This window comes from Odontesthes bonariensis, chromosome 4 (assembly GCF_027942865.1).
Source record: "Odontesthes bonariensis isolate fOdoBon6 chromosome 4, fOdoBon6.hap1, whole genome shotgun sequence".
NCBI lineage: Eukaryota > Metazoa > Chordata > Actinopteri > Atheriniformes > Atherinopsidae > Odontesthes > Odontesthes bonariensis.
Window position 1 is genome coordinate 23,966,563 of NC_134509.1, and position 17,859 is coordinate 23,984,421.

Genomic DNA, 17,859 nt, shown 5'->3' on the forward strand with positions numbered 1-17,859 from the left:
CCCTGAAAGGCGAATCGCAGAAACTGCCGATGGTGTGGCGCCACAGGAACGTGAAAGTAGGCATCCTCCAGGTCTATGGAGGTAAACCACTCCCCTCTGGAGACCGTACGCAGAACCTCTGCAGTGGTCAACATATGGAACCTCAAGACCTTCAGGAACCTGTTGAGGTTCTTGAGGTCGAGGATAGGCCGGAATCCACCATCTTTCTTTGCTACCAGAAAGTAAGTCGAGTAGAACCCCCCGGGGTGCACCTGGGGGTCTACCGGTTCGATGGCACCCTAGCCCAGGAGGACGAACAGCCCCTGGGCGAGGGCTCGGGCTTTCGCCGGGTCGCGGATGACAGTCATCCTGACTCGGCCATGGGTCGGGGGCCGACGTCGGGACTGAAGTTTGTACCCGTGGGTCAAGGTGGAAAGAACCCACGGGTCCCTGGTGGAAGCAGCCCAGTAGCTGAGCTGCTGCTGGGAAAAAACGCCGACGGTCGGCCCCGTGGCCTCAGCGTCGGGCCCCCCGACCTCTAGAGGCTCCAGGGGCACGACGGTCGGTACGTGAGACCTGAGGTCGCCCAGGGGGCAGTTGCTCAGGTGCCCGAAAGGGCTGCACCTGCCGCTGAGCAGGCTGTGGGCGTGAGTACTGGGGCCGAAGGAGGCCCCTGGCCCGTGAGTGGGTGCCGCGCTGCGGGGCAGCTGGACGACCCCTAGGGTTGCCAGGCGGCGGCGCGCTTCTGTGAAGCTGTCGGGTCTTCCCAGCTTGGACCGTGCGCTCGAGGGCTTCCAGAACCGCGGAACCAAACAGCTCCCCCGGTTCCACCGGAACACTGCGGAGGGTTCTCCTGCAGGCCTCCGAGAGAGGGGACTGCGCCAACCAAACCTGGCGGCGAGCCTGTACGAGAGTAGCCATTACTCGTCCCAACTCCCTGGACATCAGTGCAAAGGCCTGTAGAGAGGCGTCAGTAACACCGTGGACAGAAGTGTCCAGCTCAGTCTCCTGCAGGGATGACGACAGGGCGAGCAGCAGGTGGGACATGGAATTACCCATGCGAGCCATACGTGCTGCCGCCTCATAGGCCTTCGACAGCAATTCATCCGTAACCCGGCACTGGGGGCGAGGACACCTCGCCTCCTGTCTCAGAGCCTCATTGGGTGAGACGATCAGGGCGGCTATAGTGGGCTCAACCGCTGGCATGCGGTCCAGGCCGAACTTGGAGGCGTCCTGCATGGCTGCCAGGGTCCGAGCATCAGCTGTCGGACGGGCAGGGGCCCTAGGGTCCCTCCAGAACTTCTGTAATTCCCTCAGATACTCTTCTGATGGAGGTACAGTTAGTTCAGCGGGGGTTGAGGAGCGCCTGAAAAAGGCACTGGCCGAAGCTGGCTGAGCCTGCGGCACGTCCAGCTGTAGCCTGGCTAGAGCCGTACGGATGGCGGCTCCCACAGAGCCGTCCTCACTACCAAGAGCCACGGGCTGAAGAAAGGGAGCCCGCTGCAGAAGGACGGGAGGCTTCGTCTCCCAGGAGCACGTCCGAAGCGTAGTCCTGAAACATAGTAGCCGAAGCTGCTATGGAAAACGCATCCTCCTCCGGCCCGAAGGAGGCCGCTGGAGGAACAAGGGCACCTGGCTGGGTTGCTCCAGCCCCAGGCTGGAGAGCCAGGAGGAGGGACTTCATGCTGTCAAGCTGATCCACTCTAGAAGTAAGCCCGGACCCCTTGGCCCTCTTCCCGGAGGTGGGGCCTGCAGTCTCAGCAGGCCGACGCCGTGGTCGGCTAGACCGAGACGGGGCCAGCCGCTGGTCAGGGGTCAACTGAGGAGACAAGGGAGGGCCCAACAGGCGCTCTACCTCGGCCAGCCTTGCAGCCCTGACAGCATGAGGCAAAATGCCACAATTCATGCAGGACTCGTCTGAGAGACCCTGCCTCAGATGTCCGAGGCCGAGGCACGAAGGACACAGATCATGGCCATCCTCAAGCTGTAGAGGAGTCATACAGGCCGAGCAGGAGTGGTTGTGATCCATGTCGGGACCACCTCTAGCTCTATATATATATATACACACACACAGTGTATTTGACGATAGTACGTATTTATGAATTCTTATTCATATATTTCTTCTTCTTAGTTATAGATGAATGCTGGGAGAGGGAGCCGAAAACGGTGCCTTCGCCAACAAACGACTATAGGCCCCTTGGAGAGGGGCAAGTGAAGGTTTTTTTTTTTTTTTTTTCTCAAAAGAAAGTCATTCACTTATAGATTTTTTTTTTTTTTTTACAAAAGAAAATCCTGTACTCATAGATGAATGCTGGGAGAGGGAGCCGTAAACGGTGCCTTCGCCAACAATCAACTATAGGCCGCCTGTTCTGGGAGCGGGGGGCGCACACGCCGCCGTGCACCAGGAGAGGGGCAATTGCTGTAATTATACACTGTCTATAGTTGGATGCCGGGAGCGGGAGCCGCACACGGTGCCTTCACTGACAACCACTATAGGCCACCTGTGCTGGGAGCGGGGGGCGCACACGCCGCCTTACACCAGGAGAGGGGCTATTGCTGTATTTATACACCGTCTATAGGTGGATGCCGGGAGCGGGAGCCGCAAACGGTGCCTTCGCCGACAACCACTATAGGCCGCCTGTGCTGGGAGCGGGGGGCGCACACGCCGCCTTACACCAGAAGAGGGGCTAGTGCAAGTTCTATTAGCTATAGCTGGATGCCGGGAGCGGGAGCCGCACACGGTGCCTTCACCGACAACCACTATAGGCCACCTGTTCTGGGAGCGGGGGGCGCACACGCCGCCGTGCACCAGGAGAGGGGCAGAACAATAGCAGCAACAAAATCAAAGAACCGGCACAACCGAGTTGGCCGCTTAACATAAGTAGGTTACAGATGCCGGGAGAGGGCTAGCAATGTAGCTTCACCGACAATGCAACTATAAACAGACTGTTACTCACGTGCAGCGCACAGCACCGGGAGAAGGAGCGAGCATGCTACCTAGACCGGCGCTTGTAACAGCTGGTCAGTAAACTTCATCAGCCGAGGGAAAAAAAGGTTACATACCTCTCGGCAGTTCGCCGCGGTCTCTGAAGGGCGAGCAGCTCGCAGCCTCGACGGGACGTCGCGAGACCACCAGCAGCGAACGATGAAGTAGAATTGGTTTCAGAAATCGTCTCATATGCAGACGCAGTACTTACCTTGCGCAGCGAGAAGATGAAAAAGGACTGACCTGCTGATGTTGCCGGAAGTATATAGGCTCTCCGGGGTCAGCAGGGGGTCACGAGTGACGTTGTTGGTATTAACACTCGACCTGCGCATGCGCAAGATGTATCATCCAGTGCTTGAAAGCACCGCCTCTGGCGGTCAGTAAGGATGAAATAGAACACATTTTACCTAACTGTGTTTAGATAATTTATGCATTTCACAATGTATTAGCTATATATTAAACTAATGGGTATCTGAAAGCTAAAGATGCTTACCTTCAATGTCGTATGGAGAAGCTTTCCTTAGAATGCCATATTTTTGTTGTTTTGTTGAATGCTGTGGATATTTGCCTTTAACTTTATAGTTAAAGGCAAATATCCACACTCTCCATATTTATGACAGATGTCAACTTGATTAAAGATTATACATGGGACACATCAGCAAGTTATGACCAACACTTAGCGGTCTTACACATTTGCATAATTGATTGAAGGAATAACATCAAGTGATTTTTTTGACTTTCCAGAAAGCAGCATATATGTCGTTATATTATTAAACTCTGTTATATTTAATTTCTGGGACAATACTTGTAAATTAACATGTCAACATTTACACAGGAGATTTATTTGATAAAAATCAACAAATGCAAAAGTCTTTATTTTTTTATTTTATGTTTGACAATATTAGCTGAACTTTTTCTCCACGGTAACTTTAGCAAATAACGTGCAAATGTTTTCAAATTCACAAGATTTGTTGTGCATGATGACAGGAACGAACACAGTTAAGGACTTGCTGGTAAATTAATGTGTTACCATGTTATGTAGGGGGAACAGATTATTTCAGACAGCTGAAATATTTGGTTCCCCGCTGGTTACTTTGGCAAATAAAGTGCAAATGTTTTCAAATTCACAGGATTTGTTGTCCATGATGAGAGGAACAAACACAGTTAAGGACTTGCTGGTAAATTAATTAATTCAAATTTTATGGAGGGGGAACAGATTCAATCAATAATCATTCCATAATTCATTTACTATATCATGAGCATGGAGCATGCAGCATGGCTAACAACTTGCTCTGTTGTTAGCCACTGTCATTTCAGTTCAGCATCACTACTTTAACTTTTTAACATAAAAAAAAAAAGAAACAAAAAAAAAAAAAAAGAAATTGTTCCTGGAAAAGACTTCCTAAAATTCTGCAATGGCAAGCATATCATAGCAGAGGAGAATTTCTCTGGACATCTGTCATTATTCTGTGTAAATAATAAAAAATGTTACTTCATTTAACCAGCCTTAAAGCATTGCATGCTTCTAAGATAAATGCAAAATCACAAGACAAAAGTTTTGTTGATATAAACAAAGCCTACGCAAAAGAGGAACTCAGCAGTTTAAACCCAAGATGTTGACACATAATGTTTCTAACCCCCAATTTCCTCTTTTTTCTCACGGTGGCATATATATAAAAAAAAACAGCTTTATTTTCAGATCCTTTGCAAAAGAAAGATGAAACAGAGCCAGCGAAACCTGCTGTTCCCCCTCTGCAGTAAGTTCAGTTAAATTAATGAAAAAAAGGGCTTTGGATAGAGGTCTTTGACCTATTAGTCATTTAATGAACTTGGAAGCCATGTATATCCACAACTTGTGTCAAATGAGCACTAGTTTATAGTTCTGCTTTTGATTTCATGTTGTCTTCTCTTTGCAGTTGCTCTAAGTTGTGTGACCACTGCGGCACAGGTGATCGAAGTCTCTGGGTATGAGGGAAGAGATGTGAATGTGTCCTGCACCTATCCTCAGGGTTATCAGTCATATGAGAAGTACCTGTGCAAGGACAGCTGTGACTACGATGAAGATGTTATCATCACGACTACGCAAGCAAAAAAAGGCAGATACACCATCCGTGATAATGAGGAGAAACAAATCTTCACAGTGAGCATCTCTGATCTACGTACTGTGGATGCTGGAAAATACCAGTGTGGGATTAGTAGGACTGGATATGATATCCTCACTGAAGTACTGCTAAAAGTAGGGCAAGGTAATTAAACATTTGCAAATAATTACAAAGTAATTACAAATGCCAGATGATAGATTAACATCAAATAGTATCGTATTGTGAGGTCAGTTGTTGAAACTCTGATAGCTGTGAGCTTTAATTGTTGCCATGCTATTTATGCTGATGTTTTTTCCAACTGTGAAAACACAACTAAGACCGATTTTGTTAGAAATCCTGGTTATTTGAATTTGATAGGTCAACTGATAGTGTGAAGGGGTCATTAAAGGATAACTTGATGTAAGACATTGTTATGTATTTTCTTAAAGGTAAAATGTTTTTTGCATTCCCATCAGTGGTTGTTGTTGGAGTCTCTTGTTTATTTGTTTCACTGTCAGACAGTGGCTTGTCCAATGTGACCAAAAAAACAGTTCAGATGGCTTCTGTATGATGTTATCAGTCACTCACATCTTTCTGGAGGACCATGGTTCCTTTCTTCGTTTTAACTTTAGCTCAAATCGTAGAGGTTAGCGGGGTTTATTCATACACAGCTCTCCTACAGTCCCACCACAGGATTTCAGTCAGACAACTTATGTGTGAAGGTTGATAAACTTTTATTAAAACATATGATTGAAGTTTGGGTCTAGGCTCCAACCCTATCACGCCTTCTGCGTATATTTTCTCTGTGTGATTTTGGAGCGATGAGTGAGCCTACAGGTGGACGCTGGAGTGGTGGGGGGGTGAAAAGCAGATAAAGAACATGTAGAGAAAAGTAGAACCACTTAAGCATTGCTCTCTAATCAAACTAAACTGAGGCTGCAGTGTACTTAGATCATGAAATGAATTTTCATCTTCTGTCTGACAGAGTGGTGCTGTGTAAAGACAAAAAGCACGAGCAGCACTGTGGGAAATCCCTTTCCTTTGCGGTGTCCTTATCCATCAAAACACCAGAATAACAGGAAATCCCTCTGCAAGGGGGACCACCCCAACAACTGCACAGACGTGATGACAAGTGGAAGCAGGTTCACGCTGCAAGATGACGTTTCCTCCAGCTCTTTCTCAGTGATGATCACAGAGCTGGAAGTAGGTGATACTGGGACATACTGGTGTCGCTCACACTCACAGTTGAGTTTTGGAAACTACACCAAAATTCAGCTGTCAGTAGGTAAGATTAGATGAGATCTGACAAGATTTCTTCTTTTTTCTGTTACCAGCACAAGGGAAGAAAAGTCATTTAAAAGTTGGGTCAGCATTATTCAGTGAGGAAGTTGGCTAGAAGAGTCAGGAATAAACTTTCACAGAATATGAAAGCCATGTGATTCATGTTCCCATTATAACAGGGATGATGTTTACCAAGTTCAAGTGATTTATCTGCAACCCAAGTGCCTGAAAATAGCTCCATTCAAAGCTTTAACTATGTCTCTTCATATCCTGTGAAGAAAGTATTATTTCAAAGACTCATCCTTTCAGTGTGGAAAAAAAATCAAAGTCAATACACAGCAAAGTCATACGACTGAATCCTTTTTTGTTTGTTTTCTTTAGTTTGGCCACTGCAGACCAGCACTGCAAAAACAATCAGATCAACATCAGCACCTACCCAACACAAAGATATACTGATGCATGTTCCCATTAATTTAATTTCCAATGTGGTCTTCACAAAAGTAAAGATGAGAGTACAAACTGAATCAGTTGAGTATCTGACAACAGATGTGTGCAAAATTAGTTTTCTCTCCTTTTTTTTTCTTTTCAGGTGTTCTGCTTCTTAAGATGTTGCTTTAAATTGTTCCTGTTCTCCTGCTGATATTACTTTCAATTGCTTTGATTATCATTTTCAAATGCAAAAGGAAAAGTATGCATTACCTACTGCATGCAAAACTACACAAATTGATACACCATATTATTTTTATGAGCCATCATGTTTTGACATGTGCATGGTTGTGTAAATGTGTGTCTCCAGGATCTGAAGCCAGCACTAATAAGGAGATGAGAAAGTTAGAGGCTTTCAAAATGGTAGGTGTGACACATTTAAAAAAAATCTTGGTTTTCAACAGTGCGGAGCCAAGCTTCTAATTCAGAGGACCTCGCCACCAAAACTACAAAAAGACTACATTTGTTACATGTTACATGTACCATCATCTAAAAACAGCCTCATCAGTGACTCCAACACTGTTCTTTGAACTCACTGATACAAAAGTGTGGCATGCAGTGACCAACTGTAGTCACTCCATCCTATAGGCCCTTCCCTATTGGATATCTAACTTTCATCTATACATATGTGATTGTTTATTTATCTACATATTCATTTCTTTAGATCCGTCAAAATGCAGCAGATGCAGCTGACCCAAACCAACAGAGCATCAGTCGCAATGAAATGCAAGAAAATGTGTACCAAAGCCTCACTTCATCAGAAGAAATCTACTCTGTCTGTCAGTAGTTACAACATAAGAAGTACAGTACAGTTGGTATATTTGTTATTTAGTGATGGACTTTTTCCCATTATGGTGTCCAACATTTTTCAGTACTAAGTGAAAGTAATGAATAAGAGATTATAACTTTAACTTTATTCATATAGCACTTTTTTTTATTTCAAAGTACAACCCACAGTGCTTTACAGAACACAAGTATAACAAAAAATGTATATAAACACATACACATAAACACATAAAAGATTAGAAAAAACAACACTTGCAAAGTAATTTGCAAGAAACAAGAGAGATAAACAGATGATTAAGGGAAATGAGAAGGAAATATAGGAATGACTTTACACATCTAACCATGATGTAAGGCAATGTACTGGTTTTGGTAATATTTCGCAGGTGAAAGACAGCCACTCTGGAGGTCTGTTTCATCTAAGGGATAAAGGATAAATCCTGGTCAAAGGTTCCTGTCATTAGCACTGGAAACCAAGGTAATGCCATCAGGAGTAAGAATGTAGCTGGACTTGAAAACAATAGTTTAAAAACTTAGTTTTGCTTGTGTTCAAAAGTAGAAAATTAATCAAAATCAAAGACAATCTTATAACTTCCGGAACCAAGTTTCCATAGTTAAATGTAACTTGGTGTCATCAGCATAAATGTAAGTCATGTTTTCTGATTACATCTCCCAAATGAATCCTATAGAGAGAGAACAGAAGTAGTTTGAATTCAGAACCATGTGAAACCCCATAAATATTATATGGACCAAAACACTGTTCACATGAACTGGGATCTGTCACACAGATATGACTTTGATCAGTCCATTTATATGACAGTAGAAAAACAGGATCATTGTATTAGTCTGCCAAAATTGGACTTTTAAATGCCTGTAAACATGTTAGTCTGATTATAATCATATGAAGCTGAAAGCTTTTAAAAGCTGACAAACACACCCAGATATTGCAGTTAATTCCTGCATGTATATACTAAACTAGACTCAAATGGGCCAAGGTGTACTGCTCTGCTCCATCTTTTTGCACGTCTGTATTGGTCTGAGTGTTACAACCTGTTTACCCATCAGGCCCTGTTATATGAAATGTTGACTCTCCTGCTTTCCTTTATCACTTTCCCAACCAGGATTTCCAGCCTGTTTGTGTTCCTGTAGATTTTTTATTTCGGTTCTGTTTTTTTAATATTTCTTGCCTTAATGTAATTTTTTTTGCATTAATCCTTATATGGAGTTTTGTTTAACTTACCAAGGGCGTGTATTCCGGAGAAGGTTTAACAATCATGTTATCTTTTATTATTTGGCTTTACAAATTCAAAAAATTTAGGTCATGTACTGTATAAGCCCCACTGTAGTTGCTTCCACAGGGACAATTTTTGCACCAAATGTATGATTATATACTTGTTCCTCATACGGATTCTGATACAGGACCATGTTCCATTAGATAGACATCTATGAAAGTTATGCCATGTATGCACCCAGAAAATCCAAGTCCTTGCAGTCATAACAAGTTGCCCTGTATCCACAGAGAGCCTTGCAAACTCTCTCTGATGATGATATTTACAATTTGCGCACCCTACAGGAGCTTTAGACTATCATGGGAAAAGTATAGCACTTAGAAGCAGTTTCATGATGATAGTTATCAACTCGACAAGTTTTCACAGGTTTTCTGACTCAAACACATTTGTGTAAAGCTGCTGGCGCAGGTACAACTTGACCATTCACAAATTTTCAGAACTTGGGGCTGGCCTTTTGTCCTCTAAGTTCTACTGTAACTCACGTCCTGAACGAGTAGGAGTCATTTAAATGCCAACAGATGGAATCGCTGCAGGGAAGGAAAGCTCGTTCAAGAAAAATGTGACTATAAATGTGGAAATGAATGGACTCAGCTCTGTCTCATCAGTAATCCGTAGGCATGGCTGTAAATATGATTCCATGTTAAATTCTTGTGGCATTAAAAGAACAGCTCTTGCATTTGTTCATTTTCTGTATCAATATCAGCTAACTGCAGAAGTAATGGGACACCTCTGTAGGAAGTGAACTTGCTACAAGTCCTCTTGGAAAGCCATTAATCCTGCTTTGTAGTACAAGCTCCTCAAGCACTCTGTAGCCACCTTTTATTTGTGTTTGCCCCACTCCAGCACTTTGTTCCATACGTTGTGTTTTTTGTTGCAGTTTTGAATTAAAGATGATCGGCATGGCAGTCCACATCAGGGATTTGGAAAAAACTGATTCTGTGGTGCGAGTCTGGATGGGGTTCACATATTCTACCCATGCTTGTGTATGTGTGTGTGTGTGTGTGTGTGTGTTTTAAATGTAAATGCAATCATGTGAGTTTGTTCATTACTTAAACCACACGTATTAAATGTTCAAATAGTAGCACACAGTATTCTGCCAATTCAAAAGCTTAAATTAATATTTACTTTAACAAATGATAATAATAGAAATAATAATTATGATAACTATAAAAATCTAAGGTGATAATGCCAGAATTTAACAAGCCTTAAAGTCCTAAAAGGTTTCATAAGTTATTTTCAAATAAAGGGTGTGCAGAGTTAGTTCCCCCTTTTAAATCAAATTTAATGTTAAAGTGCTTTTCTGTGTGCCTCAAAATGTATTGATTTATTATTGGATCAGTATTTTGTCCAACAATGACAAAGAAAAACAGTGATTTATGGATGGATGGATCCAATAGATTTGAAAAAAATTGAATATGTTGATGACTAATTCTGTACGACAGAGTATATGCTAATTTTGCATCCAATTACCTGGGGAAGGCAAGGGAAATTTATTCTGATAGCACAATTATAGGCCCTAGAGCACAGACTTTTTACCATTCTCCGTTGACCTTAAAAACAATGACCTCTGTTTTGTCTTTGTTTAATTGAAAGAAATTATGAAGCATCCAGTTATTTATTTGTTTGAGGCACTTAATGAGTGTTTGAAGGGGATTATGATCCCCTGGATAGATTTTGTGTGGTCCCCATAACTGTGGTAACACATTTTGTTGCTTTGCATAACCTGAGCCAGTCAGAGCATGTATATTGAATAAAAAGGGGCCCCAGAATTCAACCCTGGGGACCACATACCATTTGAAGTGTGATTACCTACAGTAGACACAAAGACATTTATGCAGCAGTGAAACTAAGACAAAAACCTTGCCAGTGCTTAATTGGATGCCATTTATTACAAGTGTTGTCTCAGTGCTGTAGTTTAGATGGAGCCATGACTGGAAGATGTCAAAACTGTTGTTCTGTGTCAAGAATTGGTTCCACTGTTGGAAAAACACTTTTTCTAGGATTTTGCCGAGAAAGGGATGGTTTGATGTCAGATTTCATAGCTCTTCATAAAGAATATATGGTCAAATAATAAATGTCAGATGATGAATAGTTCCTGATAAGATCTTTGGAGCTGACCAGTCAAAGCTTACTAGGCCTTTGAGACGGGGAGAGGCCTCCCTCGATCCTGTTTATACAAGTAACATAAGAATGCTCAGTGCTGACTGAAAAACAAGTGGGTACACCTGTGTAAACCCTGCTCTACACCAATAGGTAAGTGATAGTTTATCATCTCCCACGCCTGGTAACTTCACATCACTGACACCAATCAGGTAGAGGTAGATTATTTTCATCTGATGCACACAGGCTGCTGGATTTGAGGATTCTCTTGGCTTCACTTTCAGTCTGTGGGTTCAGAATTAAAGATATCAAAAAAGAAAAAGATCTCAAATATCACAAGCATGAGAGACACACTGTTCTGTCTGTTCTTTGTTCAATGGTAACCTTTTCAACAGCGCAATGAGGCAAGAATTAAGAGTAATAAAAGCTTTTATTAAAGCAAAACAGGGCTTCTTTGAAAAAATCCAACATGTAAATCTTATATTGAGTTGTTGAAATGTTAACCCAGCTCACAGAGAGGTAAGGTCATCAGAAAGGGGGTAGGTCAGATCCTGACCGCTTAGAAGCTACATCAGAAGCACTAGTTGTTCACACTCACAAACTCTTGGATACTGAATAGTCTTCAACTGAAGCTATGACACCAATTTGCCACATGAGGGCACCAAATACTATTAAAGACTACCTCACCATGGATGGGCAAAAACTACTAATAACCCCAAGGATAGATTTTTAGAAGTTTAGCCCTGTTGCTGACAACATAACCAATAGCAACTGAATCACTCAACCCCACCCAACCCATATCCTATTCCCAGAGTTAGTTATCCTCAATTCCTTTCCTCATGTTCTGCTCGTTTGAATATATTTTGCGGCAAAGCAGCATCATCTACACATTGTTTTGTTAGAATTTTCTTGCTACATTGTATGATATCTTCCAAATGAGCATAAACATGTTCTTTACAACTTCTTTATTAACTTTTTAATTCAACTCACTGGGTGACATTATGCGACACACAACTTCCACAAAGGATACGTCTGTTTATCCTCATTCAAAGCTCCTCCGACAAGCCTCCCAAAGTCTCAATCCTCTCTCCTCCCACATGTCAGAAAGGATCACATCCTTTGTTTTGCTTCTGACAATCCTTTTCCAGGTCACAGGCAGAAGGACGAAGGAGCAAGAAAGTGCAACGAGAGAACCTCAAGACAAGAGGCAGAGTTGAAGGAGCAGGCAGCACTGGAAGGGTCATAAAACAAAGGTACGCATTTTGTTGTTGTACAATCAAACATACCCATGTTCTCAGCATTAAACACAGTGTTTCCTCTACTTATTCCACACAGCACTGTATAAAGCACAAATATCAGAGCTTCTGTTTTCTTGTGGAACTTGAAGATGTGGAGCTTTCACAACTTGCTGCTTATCCTCTACAGTAAGTTATACCATTTGATTCTGGGCAAACACAACTTGTCTATGGCAGTCTGCTTTAGTTCTTTGTTGTGAATATTTTCAGTAACAAACCTGACTAGTGACTTTAGTTACGTAACATAAGTTTAAAAAAATACAAAAAGTAAGAAACAAATGTGTGCATATCTTCGGGATTGTGATTATAAAAATAGTTATCTCAATGCTAGATAACATATCTTGATATTTAAGGTACTTCAAAGATAGTCCATTACAATCCAATTCATTGTAATACAACCCCAATCCAAATTAGACAAATTCATACAAAATAAAAAAAATTTTAAATCCCCATCATCTTCCTTTTAACAGGAAGAAACCTCCAGCAGAAGCACACTCAGGGAGGGTGGCCATCTGCCTCGTCCGGCTGGGGTTTAATAGGACAGAAAAGAGGGGACAACAAACGCCGTAACACCAGGCCAGGGATACCTGCTGAGAAAGAGAAACACAAGCTAATGACAGCAATGATACATGGAGAGTAAATAGAGCAGAATGAAGAAAAGGGCCAGCAGTCTAGACCAGGGGTCTTCCACGTTTTTCAGGCCAGGGACCCCCAAACTGATGGAGAGTTGGAGCAGGGACCCCCCTACTATTTATATGGCATACAATTGTGTTTTATATTTAACGGGGCCTAGTGCCGTGTAGCTACTCTGTTATTGTACATTCAATACTAAGCTATTCAAATAATACACAGGTTAATATATTCATGTTTTTATTTTAAACGTGTGCAAGGTACAGGGTGGCCGTGCCACTGCCATTTATAAACAAACATCTTGCATACAACACTGAGCTATTCAAATAATCCACAGATTTTAACTTTAAACATGCATGTAGATGGGACAATGAATCCTCAAACCATCTGTGGATGGCACATGTTTGCACACAATTTGTGAGAAAAAACTGTTTAAAAGAAACTGTTTAAAAAAAAAAAAAAAAGTTAAAAATCGTCTAATCAACCAAAGATTTCGCGACCCCCCTGCAGTACCTCCGCGGACCCCCTGTTGAAGACCTCTGGTCTAGACTATATCAGCGTAACTATGGGATGTTTCAGGGACACCTGAACCACCCCTAACCGCCCCTATAAATGTTAATATATTAAAGGTAGAGAGGGTGTCTGCTTCCTGAATCCAAACTGGCAGCTGGTTCCAAAAGAGAAGGAACAGATAACTGAAGGCTCTGCCTCTCATTCTACTTTTAGAACCTCTGGGAACCACAAGTAAACCTACAGTCAGAGAAAGAAGTCCTCTGTTAGGAAAATACAGTATAAAGAGTAAATTAATGTTGTCTTCTCCTTCTCTTTCCAGCTGCTCTGAGTTGTGTGACCAGTGCAGCAGGTGTGATCCATGTGTTTGGATATGAGGGCAGAGATGTTCAGGTTTCCTGCTCCTATGAGTCTGGTTATGAGGATTATGAGAAGTACCTGTGTAAGAACGACTGTGGCAACAGTGATGTTCTTATTAGAACATCAGAGAGAAATAAAACCAAATACTCCATCTATGATGACAAGAAGACAAGAATCTTCACAACGTCCATCTCTGATCTTCGTTCTATCGATGCTGGGAAATACTGGTGTGGGGTGGACAAGACTGGAAAGGATGTTTACACTGAAGTAAAGCTGGAACTGAGTAGAGGTACGTAAATAAAGTCTTTCCACAACTCACTTTAAACATTGAAATCAAATATACTGTAAAAAATTAACCAAAGTGCTGAATATAAAACTGCACCATTTCTTTATTTCAAGTTATAAGAATGTAGCTATAGAGGTCTTATCAGCAAATATTTTCCAACAAAACATGAGATTGCATTCAAAACCAAGAGAACATTTTTCTCTTTGCTCAAAACTCAATGACAGACAGCTGCTGTGAAGATGTGATTAAACTCCAAGGTTACGAGGAAAGTTCAGTGTCCATCAGTTGTCCCTATGAGTCTCAGTATACCGACAACCTGAAGTACATCTGCAGAGGAAACCAGTCCTCCACATGTCTGCAGCAGGCAGTAATCACCTCTGACAACACACAAAAAAGACGATTCGGGCTCACTGATGACAACGTGTCAAGATTCACAGTGAACATTAGCAGTCTGACTCTAGAAGATTCTGGGTTGTACCTTTGTGGTGTTCACAGAAACACAGGACTGGATGATTTCTCTGCTGTACACCTGGAAGTCAGAGGTGAGAGGTCATAATTACACATCACAGTATGCAAATGAGCTAAAAGAACAAAGAGCTTCGAGTGAAATTTTTATCCAGACAGCATTATCTCTCTGAATATTTCAGTTTTAGTAATAGATAATCTCCCTGTCTATCAGAATGGTGCTGTGTGAAGTCAGAGGCCATGAGCGGCATTGTGGGACATCCAGTAACTTTGCAGTGTCCCTATCCACCTCAACACCAGAAAAACAGGAAGTTCCTCTGTAAAGGAGACCAACGCAACAACTGCACAGACATGACGAGTCAAAGCAGGTTCACACTGCACAATGCCTCCTCCAACTCTTTCTCAGTGACCATCGCAGAGCTGGAAGCAGGTGATGCTGGAACGTACTGGTGTGGCTCAGACTCACAGTGGAGTTTTGGAAACTACACCAAGATTCACTTGTTAGTAGGTATGAAAATCATACCTATGGACACCAATAAATAGAAAATATTTGTGACCAGAACGACAGTCAGTTGATCGTCGTCTGAGAACAACACCAACACAAATATTTCTCTTATCTGTTTGACAGCTGCTGACACATTTAAGACCAACCAACTTTCTGACAAACACTGCAGACAGTATAAATGATGAGCTGTACTAACTGTCTTCTCCTTCAACAGTTTATCAGCAGCAGACCAGCTCTGTAGGGACTGGCATTACCAATTTACCACATGGTACTGTCAAACCTATTACAGGTAGTGTATATGTGTGTGTGCACGTCGAATTAGTCTATGGTCAGTCTCCACAACTGTTGTGGACTTAGTTATTTCTAAAACAAAATCAATAAAATGTTAGTGTCACAGTGGAATTTAGGAAACTAAGAGTCAAAAAACAACTGAATAGAATGAACTTGTGTGAAGAGTTATGTCCTGGTGCATTTTGTCACGATAAAAGAAGTCAGACAACAACAAATTACTGTAGCCCAACTTTTGACATAAAAACCAGCGGCTGGGCCAGGACTGATCGTGTTATTATTCCAAATCTGCAGGTCACTGAAAGCAAAAATATTTTTCTGAGATTTAAAAGGTTCATTGCATGTTCTGAGAATATTTTTTATCTGACAGTCTTTCCACAGGAAACCGAGACTGTGACTCTGATCTCTGCTTCTGCATGGGTTACAGCACCATCGCCAAATGAAGCCAGTGAGCGTATTACACCTTTATGTGTTTCTTTGAATTACTCCTGTTGTCCACCATTGCTTCTTTAAGGAGGAACAAGTGTGTGTGTTTGCATCACTATAAATACAAGCAGACCATGAAACAGGAAAACATGTTATTGTAATGTGTATTCTCAACTTTTCAGACGTAACTCACTTCATAATCTTGGTTTACGTCCTGCCAGCAGTTTTGATTCCACTGCTGATCCTTTAAATTGTCATTGTGATGGTTCGGAAAAACAAACGCAAAAGATTGCAAGGTACGTTGTACACAGAACATGTATACAGAGATGGGTACACAGTTACTAATAAACAATAATGTGGGTTTTTGTATTGTTTCAGAAGGTGGAGTTAATTTTAATTCATTAAACACAGCGGAAGCAACTTAGAAGCTAAGGCTTCATCGTTTTTGAAACATTGACATAAGATATAAGACACAAACTTACTTTGGCATATTGTATAAAGATATAGAATATGATAGTTTTTGTAACTGTTGCTGTTTGCTCCATCATCATGTTTTTTTTTTGTTTTTTTTTAGATTTGTGAAAATCCAGAAGGTGTAGCTCCATCAAAGCAGATCACCTGTCACGAAGATGAAGCAGCTGAATCTCCCAGCAACAGATAATGTCTTCTCTTGTTACTAGTAACAACAGTGAAATATATGTTTTTAAATTCTAATATCTGCTTATACCTTAGATATGTTACTATTTTAATACAACAGATCCTAACATTTAATATTTTGTGGATAAATCAACACGATGTACTTCAGCTGTATTCATGTGTATTTTATTAAAGCAATACAATGCAACTTCTAAAAAAGCCCATTATGGAGCTCCCCCTACAGGCTGTTCCGAGAGCAACTCTAATCCGGTCTCTTGCTTTGTCAGCCTCTCTCTTTCTCTTCCTTGCTTCATCAGTCAACGTCTTCTTGTGTTTCTTCGGTGCCTCTGCCATGATGATCGTACTGACAATGTTGCGCTAGCTTAGCCTTATACCTGGGAGCGTGAGAGGGGTCTATTTGTTTTTGCGGTAGGTGTGCCAGAAAGCAAGTCGAAGTACTTCCGCTCAGCTCCCGGGCCGGTCCAGCAAAGTTACATAGCGCAGTTATTCCAACTCAGACCCCCGCAGGGCATAGGAGACGGGCCAATCGTAATATTAAAACTCATTCTAGCCGCACAATTTTTTTCAAGCTGTTATTTTAAGGTAGAAATGTTACATAGTATTACTTTAAAGAAAATAGTCAGATGGAGGGATGAAACGTGAATGAAATATGAGTCAACATAGGCCTACTGTTTCAAATTACAATGTTATGCTATTAAAACTGCTATTTAAAGGGACATTATGTAATTTCTTCCCCCATCTAGTGGTGCAATTTTATTTTGCAAAGTCGAATGAATTTGCTCTCTAGCGCCTCACATTTTCAAATGTGCGTTGCAACTTCTTGAACTACGGCAGGCGGTATGTGTCAAGATTCAAGAAGCTATAGCTTCAGACTCAAGGTCCATACAAACAAAAAGACATCAAGACACACAGTACAAGGGATTACATAACACACATACAACAACACTATAAATACAGATGACAGATAACATGTCAGATAACATAAGTTGACATAGCCTTTGGTGTGCAAATCATATTCCGGGAGTTACCGGAAGTGACGTTGACGCAGCGGTAGCGTTAGCAGCAGTGTGTAGTTGCTATCTGGATGTTCTTTTAAATAAACTCCCGGTAAACTTACAAACTTTCTAATGCCTCGTTTTGTGAGTTAAGAGCCTATGTGTACTACGGCAGAAGTTTGGTAACAATCAATGCATTATTAGTGGGATAATTTACGAGATAAAATCTATTTACCATTAGCGCCGGTAGCGGACGTGACGTCAAAATGACGTCATTTCCGCTTCCAGGCCTGGCGTTGGGGATACGTCCCCTACCCGGGGACCATATATTAAATTGATTTTTGGAACAGGGAGAAGAAATGAGGGTTTGCTCCGTCCACTCCACGCATCGACCTGGTATTGCAGTATCTCCAGGAACGGTGCACTAAAAAAAAAAAAAAAAAAAAAAAAAAAAAAA

General features: G+C 41.9%; 2 protein-coding genes and 1 pseudogene across 2 annotated transcripts; all 3 read left to right on the top strand.

The window, feature by feature from the left end:
- Positions 1-4,680: 4,680 nt before the first annotated feature.
- Positions 4,681-12,231, top strand: LOC142379125 (CMRF35-like molecule 1). Its single transcript, XM_075464262.1, has 6 exons — positions 4,681-4,722; positions 4,882-5,211; positions 6,944-7,015; positions 7,124-7,176; positions 7,983-8,004; positions 12,134-12,231. The coding sequence occupies exons 1-6, from the start codon at positions 4,683-4,685 to the stop codon at positions 12,229-12,231; spliced, it is 615 nt and encodes a 204-aa protein (XP_075320377.1). The 5' UTR covers positions 4,681-4,682.
- LOC142378720 (polymeric immunoglobulin receptor-like) lies at positions 12,126-17,787 on the top strand. The gene is made up of 9 exons (XM_075463550.1): positions 12,126-12,238; positions 12,321-12,409; positions 13,743-14,069; positions 14,291-14,608; positions 14,746-15,039; positions 15,251-15,325; positions 15,695-15,772; positions 15,933-16,046; positions 16,325-17,787. The coding sequence occupies exons 2-8, from the start codon at positions 12,373-12,375 to the stop codon at positions 15,998-16,000; spliced, it is 1,197 nt and encodes a 398-aa protein (XP_075319665.1). The 5' UTR covers positions 12,126-12,238; positions 12,321-12,372; the 3' UTR covers positions 16,001-16,046; positions 16,325-17,787.
- Positions 17,680-17,832, top strand: LOC142379560 (U2 spliceosomal RNA; annotated as a pseudogene).
- Positions 17,833-17,859: the final 27 nt, after the last annotated feature.

What these genes read in the sequence shown, in the direction of transcription:
- LOC142378720 (XM_075463550.1), top strand. Translation starts at nt 12,373, where the DNA reads ATGTGGAGCTTTCACAACTTGCTGCTTATCCTCTACA. An exon ending in CTTGCTGCTTATCCTCTACA is followed by an intron (nt 12,410 to 13,742) that starts GTAAGTTATACC and finishes TTCTCTTTCCAG; the next exon opens with CTGCTCTGAGTTGTGTGACC. An exon ending in AAAGCTGGAACTGAGTAGAG is followed by an intron (nt 14,070 to 14,290) that starts GTACGTAAATAA and finishes ACTCAATGACAG; the next exon opens with ACAGCTGCTGTGAAGATGTG.
- LOC142379125 (XM_075464262.1), top strand. Translation starts at nt 4,683, where the DNA reads ATGAAACAGAGCCAGCGAAACCTGCTGTTCCCCCTCTGCA. An exon ending in CCTGCTGTTCCCCCTCTGCA is followed by an intron (nt 4,723 to 4,881) that starts GTAAGTTCAGTT and finishes TTCTCTTTGCAG; the next exon opens with TTGCTCTAAGTTGTGTGACC. An exon ending in ACTGCTAAAAGTAGGGCAAG is followed by an intron (nt 5,212 to 6,943) that starts GTAATTAAACAT and finishes AGATGTTGCTTT; the next exon opens with AAATTGTTCCTGTTCTCCTG.